Source organism: Typopeltis vanoorti, chromosome 3 (assembly GCF_054136105.1).
Source record: "Typopeltis vanoorti isolate ZY-2024b chromosome 3, IOZ_Tvanoo_1.0, whole genome shotgun sequence".
In the NCBI taxonomy this organism is placed as follows: Eukaryota; Metazoa; Arthropoda; class Arachnida; order Uropygi; family Thelyphonidae; genus Typopeltis; species Typopeltis vanoorti.
In genome coordinates, this window is record NC_143551.1 from 13,376,208 (window position 1) to 13,389,138 (window position 12,931).

Below are 12,931 nucleotides of genomic sequence, written 5' to 3' on the forward strand. Positions count from 1 at the left end.
ATAACATCGTCCCCATAAAGCAAGGAGCTGACATTAACATCTCCAATTTTGATATCATGTTTAATACCATATAGATAATGAATAACACAGGGGATAATGTACATCCTTGTCTCACACCAGATTTAACATTAAACCATCTTCCTGTACTTCCTTCAATTCTAACTGCTGACTTACAACTCAAATAAAGACTAAGTATTGTTTGATATAATGCCCCACTAACACAATATAACTGTAGCGTATTGAATAGCTTCTCTCTCTTGGCACCTTATCATATGTCTTTTCCAGATCGACAAAACTTAAATATAGATCTTTGTTATATTCCCATGATTTCTCAACTATTTGTCGTAAAGCGAAAATCTGATCCTGAGAACCTCTATTTCTCGTGAATCCAGCTTGTTCTTCACCAAGCTTTTCTTCCACAATTCTTCTCGACCGTTTCTCAAGTATACTGGCATAAATCTTACCAGGAACACCCAGTAGTGAAATACCTCTGCAATTCTCACATTCAGTTTTATTTCCCTTTTTACATATGGGTACTATGAGAGCTCTACTCCAATCATCTGGAATTCATCCCTCTGTCCAGGCTTTCTGAACTATGTAGTGCAGCCACTGTAAGACTTTTATACAACCATACTTCAGCATTTCTGGTCGAATATCATCTACTCCTGCTGCCTTTCCACATTTCAAGATTTTGATGGCTTTTTCTACTTCAAGTATGAATATGTATTCCTGACTGTATGCCTGTTGAGTGTTTTTTACCACTGTGCTATCACTGCTTGTTTCGTTTAGCAATTTTTCAAAGTAATTACTCCATACTTCAAGGATATCTTTTTTCTCCTGTTTTCATGTCACCTTTATCATCTCTAACTCCTTTTACAGCACTCTTTCCTCCATTTCTAAGCTTCTTCAACAACCTCCAGAATATCTTACCATCTTCTTGATATTTATTTTCTATGTTCTTGCCAAAGTCCTCCCATGACTTTGTTTAGCTAGTTTTACATAGTGTTTCATGTCATGTCTTGAACAAAAGTACCACTGGTTGTTTCAGTAGATTCAGGCATGAACACTCAGTTATTAATTGCTGTGTTGATGCTTTAGATAAGTTGCGATATAATTCTCTGTATGAAGACATTAACAACTTAAGGTCACGTAAAAACTTCCCAACACGTTCTTCATTTGGATCATGTCGGCAAAATAATTGCCTAAATTACTGGCCAGTTTAAGACCTTCTTTAATAATATCAGCAGTAAAAGTAGGATTATCTTGATCATTATCATTAACTTCTTCACTTTCAGGAGTCTCAGAAACAATCTTCACTATTTCATCTTCGCGAAGAGGTCTATCAATTAACAATTCTTTGATATCTGCCGACGTAAGATCATTGAATTCTTCTCTGCCAATTTCACATGCCAAACTTATTATATTAGGGAATTCTGCAGTATGATTGAAGTGAACAGAAGCATTCTCTTTAACGCATGCGGTCCAAATAGCTTTCCAGCATGCATTCATAGTTTCTGGTCTCAATTCAGATAACGATAATCGAACCTGATCAATACAATCCATAATTGAAAATTGTTTCCATACATCCATAACTGACAGTGTTTCATCATCATTTAGCTTGTTCAAAACGTACTGAAATGTTCGTCTGACATAATATGTTTTAAAAGTCACAATTATACTCTGCTCTATAGGTTGTAGCAATGATGTGATATTGGGTGGCAGAAAAAAAAAATTGCACATTTGGGTGTTCTATGGCAAGATGACCAGGTGTGCATTATTAAGAATCAAAAGCACTTTAAATTCGAGACCCGTGTCATTCAAATAGCATCTAACTTCTGGCACAAAATGTGTGTGGAACCACTCAGTGAAAATATCAGTGGTCACCCAAGCTTTTTTGTTGACCATTCAATGAACTAGCAATTTTTGAAAATCTATGCCTTTCATTGGCCGTAGTCTTAATGATCGATTTATGAGCAGTGGTTTTAACATCTGATATCCTAAAGCATTCGAACAAAATAGGAGTGTTATGCAATCATTTGCTGCTTTGAACCCACCAACAGTTTTTTACATTTTTGATACGTAAGTTCTGTTTGGCATTTTTTTTCCAGAATAGGCCGGTTTCATCCATATTCCAAACTTGTTCATGAGTGTAACCTCCATCTTCAATTATTTTAGCAAGTTTTTGTGGAAATGCTTTAGCAGCCGTTTTCACCTTTAATTTTTATATTATGAAGAGCATGTCTTTTAATAAACTTAGCCAGTCAACCATTGCTTGCATGAAATTCATATTTTTTCCTCGATTGAGATGAAGTATCTGGCTGCAGTTTTTTAATCTGTTAATAAAATCTCGATGCTGATTGCTTGATGGAATTTCCGTCAACTGGCATTCTTTTTTGTACATTATCTTCTATCCACATCACTAAAGCTTTTTCGGCCTTTTCTAGAACATTCCTTGGGTATGATGATAATTTCACACTTGATTTTGTACCAGAACATACCGCTTTTCTAATAGCCTCTTCATTTTTCTTGATAGATCTAACAATTGATTCATGGACTCCAAAATGCTTACTCACAGCCATCGCACCTTCCCCAGTTCGAAGACTATCTAAAATTTGAATTTTTATATCCAAGGAAACAGCTTTCCTTTTTTTTTTGGTTATCAGCAACATCATGTGAGGGCTGGATTAAAATCTTCGGTTAATGAAATGAAAGTTTGAAAATTACATATAGCTTACCATTTATTATTTCTCGGCAAAATTATTAATTTTATAACGCGATTTTTATTTTGATTTCACTTAAAAAATGCAAATGCAAAAAATAAGTTAACTGTGTTGTCCACTCAAACACCAAATTCAAACTGCTAAGAACTGCTTTTTTATGCGCAGTCAGTTATGTAATTCGGGGAATTCCAAATAAATGAAATTCGTAAGAATTTAGAATTTTCTTAACTGAAACGAGAATGCAATTCTACAAAATTCTCAGAATTTTCTTGAATTACGGATTTCTTCCTAACTTAGACTTTAGGTTGGTTGCGTAAAAGTGAATAAAAATCGCGTAAAAAAAAATTTTTTTTGATATCCCAATTCGCATAAAAAGAGGTTTAGGTGTACTGTTCTTGTCAATGTGATATTCATTTTTATCCTACTTAGAATTAAGTGCTGGTCAATTCAATTTCAAATCCTATACACTTTTATATCTTGAGCCAGCATGAAGACATCACTAACAATGATACAGTCAATGAGGCTTTTCTTATTTCTTGTGTCTTCTCACCATGTGAACTTGTGCACATGTTTATCTTAGAACACAGTGTTAGTAATGACTAATTTCTAATGTAAAAGATTCTTCTTTATTTTTATATTTTAGAAGAACATCTTTTATTGTAAAATTATCATTTTGCTAACATAGCTTTTAAGATAGTGATAATATCAATATTAATCAAAATGAATAACTTCTGATGAATTTCCTTTGGCTTCTCATGTCCTAATTTCACTAATAACCTAACAACAATCTCTTGCTGCATGTGGACATCAACTTGACAGAACTTCTATGCATCAACTCTTGGTAAAACAACAAAAATAACAAATTTTTTTTTTATAAAAAGAAAAGGTTTAAAAAATTAAAAGGCTTAGTAAAAACCAAAGATCCTAGGTACATTTAGGATTTCATGAGACAACACTTTTGCTGTTCTCCATTCATTACATCAGTCCTTATACAAAATTATTCTAATCACGAAATATCCTAATCTAAATTTATAGAATCCTTATACAAAATATTCTAATTTTGTGATTTCTAGAAAACATAAGAAAACTGCAATATCTTGAAATTGTGATATGAGAAAGAAAATCTTTACATTTAGAAAAAAGAGCATAGATAACTACCTACTCAGCATTCAGTTTTCCAAGCTGCTCTGTGAGAAGTGCTTCATTCTTCTGAAGTGTAGACAAATGTTTAGAGAATGCTGCAGGAGACCTAACAAACATTTAATGGTATAGTGAAACAGATACTGAAACATATCAAGGAATGTTGAAAAACAATTTTTTTTTCAACATTTTTTTTTAAATTCCATACTTACACTAAGTGACTTATTAGGAAATTAACTTTTGCTGAAGGAGATAATATAGGTTAAAGTTTTCTAAGTATATTAAATTAAATAAAATGAGAAACAATCAAACTGAACATATCAGAGATTCAATACTTAAGTGTACCATGGACAGACAAATGGTAATATATAGATGATCAGAGGGTGAATATTGGATGAGCAAGTAATGAAAGTGTGATTTTCCTAGGATCAGATTCGTAATGCAATCTAATTATGGGTTTAATCCCGTACCTGAACCTCAATATACGTTTATGTAAGAGCAAAAAGTATATACTGTGAGACCATAGGTACGGTATGACAGGAGTGAGCTAAGGGAAGAGCTGTGATTGCAAACAAGTCAAGAGCAAACTTTAAAAGAAATAATGTGTGGCATGTAGACACATAAATTTGATGATGTTTGATGATGGAAAGGATCAGTACTTGCAAGATGGATAGCATCTGAATAGTTTTGATATCAGGCACTTGGAGAAATTGTTGTTTGGCGAAAGAGTGAATGTAATTTGTCAGGAAAACTAGATGTCTGGTGGTTGATGAAAGTGTGGATGTGTGCATTAAATTAAGTGGCAGAAATTGTGATATATTGACAGAGAGAGAGAGAGAGAGAATGATAGGAATGACCTTAGAAAATGCAGGATTACTTTTTAAACTGCAGAAATAGGGAGGGATATAATTCAACTCATCAGCCTGGTTGGTAGTTGGCTGTCCTGTATATACACTAATGGCAGAAGCATCTGGAATAAAGGCAGGGAGTTTTTAGCATTGATACATGGATGTAATGAATGGCAACCAGATTTATAAAACAAAAAAAAAACACGACACTAATTGCAAGTTGATATAAATGGACTGTCAAAACAGTTCTCTCATACTTATTTCATGCCAACTAACCATAACTCTTTAGCCTGATTAAAATTAACATATGTTACTTACATATTTATTGCTGTCTTAGTCACATATATTAACAGTCATATTACACAAATCTTTACTGAATAGATAGTCCAGGACATACACTACTACTGTCTTTGTCATATTTCTTAGAAAACTGAATTTCTTCCAAAAGCTTTGGCTTTTCCTTTATGAAATTGTAAAAGTTCATACAAGAAATGTCTGTAAAATGTGATTTGTTATTAGTATTGCCTATACAGTTTCAACAGACAACTGGTTCCTTTCATCAGTCCAAAATGCTTTCATGAAAGAAAGCCCCGTATCTAATGATGCATTTCAGCCCAGTATTCCTAACATAAAACTTACAGTGTAAGTTTTATGTTCACAGAACTAATGTCTGAATTGTCTCAGTCCATTTCACTAGGTCAGATTACATTTCTTCCAATGTGACTGATCTCAGATTCACATCTATTCTTTACTTTCACACGATTCATTTCATTGAATACTTCATCTATTACTTTTAGTATGTTAATGTCAATTTTGGACACACTGAACAACACCAAGATGGAGTAAACCAATTAAGTTGCATAGCTCTGCATTAGGTTTGACCCAGTTTTCCATGTATTCTAGGAAAGTATCACAAACTGTTGACAGTTTTAGTAAAGTCAACATCTCTGATGACACCGTCCTTGATTTTTTTTTTTTTTTTTTTTTTTTTTTTTGTCCAGTGCAGCAGATGTTGCTCCTTTCTATAGAGCATTTGTTCTATCAGGATAACCAGTTCTTGTGCCATTTCACTGACACAAATGTCCTCTTGTCCAATTGTTTTAATAGTGTTATTATACATTTTAAGTTGGTTGTGAATAAACTCGAACCAGAGAAGGGACTGGATTATTAAAAAAAAAAAAATTCATCAAGAACTTGGAACTTTTATTTTGTAGAGAAAATATGTCTTGACACCATCAAACATTTCATTCTTTCCACAGCAAGTAGCATGGAAAGCTATCTTGTCTTCACAGCTCCTAAAACTTGTTTGTATTTCACTTTAACAAAATTGCAGGATTTCAGTGCCTCAAAAAAAAATGAAAATGTTGAAACGCTTTCTTAATAACTAATTCCACATGAACTGGTAACATATCTGTACTTGTTTGCAAAGCACTATGCACGATATGTGCAGCACAGCTTACTCCCAAAATGTTAATTTTCATGTTGTTGCTTAACTTATGAAAGGCATTATTGTTACTTTTTCTTGCAATACCAGTGAAGTTGGTGTTGCAGTTGTCACCAAAAAATGCTATTATCTTGTCAGTTAATTTATATTTCTCCAATATGGACAAAATGTAATCCACTAATATCTCAGATGTTTCTCCTATGAGAATTTCGAATTCCAACAATTTCAATTGCATTCCTTGCATAGGTATAAACTACCTTGCCAAAATTGGAATCAAATAAACTACCTCACTAAAATTGGGACCAACTTCAGGCTTAGGGATTTGATGACTCTATCATAGCAGATACATATTTTGCTTCATGTAAGTCACTTATCACTTCACAAAATGCAGAAACAGTCAATACATTGACATTTTGTTCTTGCACACATGAATCTTTTTGAGAATAAGTTTCAATGATGGTAGATGTGTAGTCCACTGATGTGTGCAATCCAATGAATGGTTATGTAAGATAATACGGAAAGTTAGCAATCCTTCTTGCACAGTGAAACATTTTTGTTTACCATTTACATTTTGCTGTTTTGTCATGAAAGAGGTTTGCTGCAACTACTTTTTTTGTGCTTCTTTTTTAGCAGCATGCTATGATATCTGAAACACCACCATGTTCAATAAAAAATGAGTGCATAAAACTTAACTGTCAACATTATGACTTTCAGTGAGAAAAGGGAATTCTTGTTTCAGTTCTGTGAACTTACACTTTTTTGCTCGGGCATCTTGGGACCCATTTTCAACAAACTGAATTTATAATTAATAATTTTATAATAATGTTACAGAGTTTACAACACCATCAAGACACTAATACTTTGAAAAACACCAAAGAAAACACTAGAATTCATTCGCAATGCCTATTATCATATACATAAAATATGACTTTCGTCTGCATTTGTAATACCATCTGTGGAAACTATGTGAAAGTCATCTGAATGGATTATAGTTGGAAACAGAGTAAACATCTTTACTCATTTGAAAAAAACCTGCACAGCTAAGTTAATTTATGAAAAAAAGGTAAGATGGGACACACATGAATCTTTTTGAGAATAAGTTTCATGTGATGGTAGATATGCAGTCCACTGATATGTGCAATCCAATGAAGAGTTATGTAAGATAATATGGAAAACTAGCAATCCTTCTTGGCATCCTATTTATTTTCTCAGGACAATGCGATCAGTGGCTGAAAAAGGGGAAGTCTAGTCATTTTAATGTAGTGAAACCAAAAATCATAGGTATTAGTGAGAGACCTGGCTGATGAGGAGAACATTATTACAGAGTTCAGTTTATTCAGAAGACAGAAAGAAGAACAAGGAAATGCTACTAATGACTGCAGGGGAATTCTACTGCACAGCAGAAATCTGTAATTGTGGTGAAAATATGAGTTAAAAAGGATATGGATTTAAGCCTGTTTGGTGTTAGATAGGTGAATAGAGAACACAATTGGGTGCTACTAAGAGATGATGAACTGTACAGACAGATAAATCCTATGGATATAAAGAGGTCTATTATATTTGAGTGATTTCAACTATGGAGATATAGACAGAAGGCCAGAGAGCATGAAAGATAAGGTTAAATGAATTTATACAATTACTGAAGAATAACTAACTTAAGCAATATGTGATGGGAGTACTTGTAAGATAAACACATTAGATTTATTTATAGCATCTTAGATTTGTCTATAAACAAATTGATCATTATTGTAACTTGAGAGGCAACAATGAAGGAGCTCTAAGAAAAGGCAGTTTGTGAAACAGCCTCAGTCTGAGAAACTGCACAATAGAAGAATCAAGAATGAATGGGGATTAGTCAAAGAATGCCTAAAGGCTATATCTGACTGCATCCTCAGAGTTGGGAAATTAATACTTGAAAACAAGAACTGCAAAAAAGATACTGTGGATCCTATATTGTGAGAAGAGTGATGATAAGACTTGAATGCCAGAGCATGCTAGAAGAGTGACAGCCATGGTCACTCTTCTAAGGAAGGTGAAATCAGATTATGAAAAGTAAAGTAATTAGCCAAACAGGCCAAAGGAAATCCAAAAAGAATTTTATTTCTACATAGTAAGCAAAAGGAAGAAGGACCATAAAAGAATAACCTTGGTGAATATCATAGAAAAGTGTGAGATATACAAGAAATGGCTGTTATTAAGTAATCACTTTAGTAAGACATATGTTTCAGGCACACCCATTAGCTCCATGGATGAGGAAGAAGGATGAAAGAATAAAAATAGAGATAAGTTGGAAGTATCAAAGCTGTTACAAGAGTTAAATCAAATACAGCAACTGGACTAGATGGGATAGCTGAAGGAATGTGCAAACTAATTATCAACATCCCTGACCTGAATGTTCAACCCAATTCTCAGCACATGCAAGGTTTCTAATGAGTGGAAGCAGGGAAAGTTAATTCCATTAACTAAGGGTACAGCTAAGACATACATTAAATTAGAGAACAATTATTATCTCTGCTGTGATCATCAAGGTATTGGAAACATTGGTTAGGAATCATATCTAAAGATGGGTAGGCAAAAGTACTGATCCTCTATAGAGAAACAGCATGGTTTTGTTAAGGTAGAATGTCTTGCTTTAGCGATCTGCAATAACAGCAGAGTTGGATAAGGAGAATGGATATGATTTTGTTGAAGGTAAGTCTTGCTTCATTATAAAATGTGAGAAGATTGCTAGTGACAGAAGAGGTGGATAAGGGGGAATGGACATATGATACTTCTGGATTTTGCCAAGGCATTTGACAGGATTTTACACTGGAAGCTATTATACAAACTCCGAGGGATGGGTTTGCAAAATAAACATATTATGAATAATTATGAAGACATTACCATGATTAAGAACTTTGATTAAATTAAAATTGATGTTTTGATCTTTATATCAAGGTCATCTTCAGGAATAAATATATATGTGTATACACATACACCAGATCACAAGCTACACTGATACATACTACAGTAGGCTAAGAATAACCATTTGGTCACGAATTAACCATAGCCTAACCTCTGGTGGAAAATAAATCAATAAAAAAAGCTACAATTTTACTAATGTAAAGTTAAAGTTTTACATTAGTAAAACTATAAATTAAAGATACCAAGAAATTATATACTTGGTTTAATCCTTTATCCAAGTGTAAGCAAATAAAGTTTGTGTCTAAAGTATTTTCAGGACTGGGGAAACTCGTGGTAAAGGTGGTATTGACTTCACATCACTTGCATTAGTATCCCATAATGCAAAGCACATATCCTTGCAGACATGCATAATGGTAAGCATTATGGGAAGGGTCACTACCCAGACCAGTTTTGACCTTTATTGAGGTCTCTTCAGTGGGAGCCAGAAGGCAACTCGTATATGAAAATACGACTTCTGCATTACTTCAACCTTAGTATCACCTCTGGATCTGGTTCCCACTGAAGAGACCTCAATAAAGGTCGAACCGGTCTGGGTAGTGACCCTTCCCATAATGCATAGCATTATACATGCCTGTAAGGAGATGCGCTTTGCATTATGGGATACTAAGGCAAGTGATGTGTAGTCTTAGCTTCCTTATACGAGTTGCCCCAGTCCTGAAAATACTTCAGGCACAAACTTTGTTTGCTTACACTTGGATAAAAGATTAAACCAAGTATATACCATATTTTTCCATATATAAGACAATACTTTTTTCTAAAATTTTTAGACCAAAAATGGGAGTTGTATTATATTCTTCAGGAGTTGTATTATATTCTCCAGGAAATTGATGAAGCAAGAGATTTGGGAGGGCTGATAGTTGAAGTTTAAAGGGCAGATTGCTAAAGTAGCTATTGAAAAACATCCTAACAAAGAAAGACCAGGGAGTTATCATTCTTCTTTATAAAGCCTTTGATATGAACACGTCCAAATTACTGTGCTGAAGTCTGGCTCTTGGGTTCCTTTGGGGGGGGGGGGGGGGGAGAGATTCAGAGGTGAGTAACCAAGATGGTTAGTGGTCTGTGGAATGTTCCTTATGAGGAGAGACTGGGACATGGTCAACTGGGCACCGGACATCTGGGCGATAAAATAATAGATCAAACATGCAATGCTATTCTATTGATCTACTACCCAGTAAATTTAAATAATTTTTTTTTTGAAAAATGAGTTAAAAGAACAGTATAAACATAAAATTTGAAAAAACTCACATATAATTAAGTTTTTATTGTGTAGAATTACGAAATTGAATAGAAGTTATATTGAATTGCCCGTGCAAAAAATGAGTCAGCTAGTTAATAAATATTTTTGTTTATATCATAATGACAATATTAATTTTTGGTCATGAAAGTCATGCAATGTGGAGCCAAAGAATGAATGAATTATTTGTGGAGCACATTTTTTTACTTTCTTTCCCTCTTTTGCTCAAATTTTTGTTATTTTGGCTAGAAAAGATGGAGGTCATGTTTTCTGTGTTTTATATTGTTTACTACCTAATAAGACTCTTGAAAAATACACAAAATTATTTATATGATACATGAAATCTGGCCATTAGATCCCAAAAATATAAATGTTGATTATGAAATTGCCATTCATTAAACTTTACGTATAGTATTTCCACAAGCTAACATAAATGGTTACTTTTTTCAGCTCGTACAAAATCTTCGTAAGCATTTAGCTTCAAGCAAACTTTTAACTAGATACAATTCTAATGAGCAATTCACTTTAAATTCAAAAATGATCACTTCACTTGCTTTCATTCAAGAACAAGATATAATTTATGCTATTTTTTAACTTGAGAATAATTTATTCAATGAATTTGAACTAATTTTAAAATGGTTTAGAATATACACACACATAGGTTGCCAAAGGAATAATAGAACCAGGGCTCCATAATTTTGCAGAAGCCTGTCATCAAAATTTATGGATTTTTATAAATGGACAACAAAAAATTCAAAAAACATATGATGTTGATTATGACAGAGCAGTAACAGGTTTTCAACATCAGCACAAACGTAGACATTACGATGAAAAATACATTTTGAAAAAAGTTATATATTACGATACGGAAAATATAACAGAATATTTACGCGGTATTGCATATAACTAGAATCATCATCATCAAATTCCTGCCATGTACCCTCAAGGGGGTGTACAGGATATAACACTACTACATGAAAAAATTACATCATTACTAACTTCCTATCTACAATTTTCCTGCAAATCAGTCGGTTACTTGTCAAGACTCCAACATTATCAGATCTTATATTTCTATCGTCTAAGGCACTTTGTACCGTATCAATCCACCTATATCTTGGTCTTCCTCTGGGTCGTTTTCCTGCCAACCTGGCAGAGAACACTTGTTTTGCTAATCTTTCTATTCTATTTAAGTGACCATAACACCTGAGATTAGCTCTGCTAACACATTCCTGGATGCTGACAATGTCAAGTTCTTTCCTAATATCCTCATTTTTAATATGATATTGCCATTGATGCCATCTGTTCACGCCTCTAATCTTTCTCAGGACTCTCATATCTGCGGTCTCTAGTCTTTGGTCAAGTGTTTTACTTCTGACCCAGCTCTCAGATCCATAAGTTAAAACTAGTTTGAACACAGTCTTGTATACAGCTAATTTAGTGTTCCGACTAATTTCTCTCTTATTCCATATGAATTTATTCAATTGACTTCCCACCATACCAGCTTTGCTGATTCTGTTGTCTATTTCCATATTTAATTTACCATCTTCAGTAAAAATCGTGCCTAAGTAGCTGAAATGTTTTACTTGTTCCACAGGTTCTCCATTCACAACACAGTTGACATTTTCAATGATTCTGCCTATTTTCATTGTCTTTGTCTTTTTATAGCTGACCTTCATACCATATCTATTACAACAGCAATTGAATTTAGTCAGAGAATCTTGCAGACTTGTAGCGGATTTATTTAGAAGTATAACATCATCCGCATAAAGCAAAGAGCTGACATTAACATCTCCAATTTTTATATCATGTTTAATACCACTTTCCTTCATAATGTGATCCATATAGATAATGAATAACACAGGGGATAATGTACATCCTTGTCTCACACCAGATTTAACATTAAACCATCTTCCTGTACTTCCTTCAATTCTAACTGCTGACTTACAACTCAAATAAAGACTAAGTATTGCTTGATATAATGCCCCATTGACACCATATAACTGTAGCGTATTGAATAGCTTCTCTCTTGGCACCTTGTCATATGCCTTTTCCAAATCGACAAAACTTAAATACAGATCTTTGTTATATTCCCATGCTTTCTCGACTATTTGTCGTAAAGTGAAGATCTGATCCTGACAGCCTCTATTTGGCCTGAATCCAGCTTGTTCTTCACCAAGCTTTTCTTCCACAATTCTTCTCAACCGTTTCTCAAGTATACTTGCATAGATCTTGCCAGGAACACTCAGTAGGGAAATACCTCTGTAATTCTCACATGCAGTTTTATTTCCCATTTTATATATGGGTACTATGAGAGCTCTACTCCAATCATCGGGAATTCGTCCCCTCTGTCCAGACTTCCTGAACTATGCAGTGCAGCCACTGTGAGACTCTTATACCACCATACTTCAGCATTTCTGGTCAAATATCATCTACTCCTACTGCCTTTCCACATTTCAAGCCTTTGATGGCTTTTTCTACTTCAAGTATGGATATGTATTCCTGCCTGCATGCCTGGGCAGTGTTTTTTTTTACCACTGTGCTGTCATCACTGCTTGTTTCATTTAGCAGTTTTTCAAAGTAA

General features: G+C 34.0%; 1 protein-coding gene across 1 annotated transcript in view; it reads right to left on the reverse strand.

Moving 5' to 3' along the window:
- LOC150107931 (mitotic spindle assembly checkpoint protein MAD1-like) overlaps positions 1–12,931 on the reverse strand; it is a 166,712-nt gene that overhangs the window by 61,754 nt on the left and 92,027 nt on the right. The window contains exon 9 of the mRNA XM_090415454.1: positions 3,883–3,969. Coding sequence (XP_090271580.1) covers positions 3,883–3,969 — 87 coding nt within the window. The remainder of the gene's footprint in view (positions 1–3,882; positions 3,970–12,931) is intronic.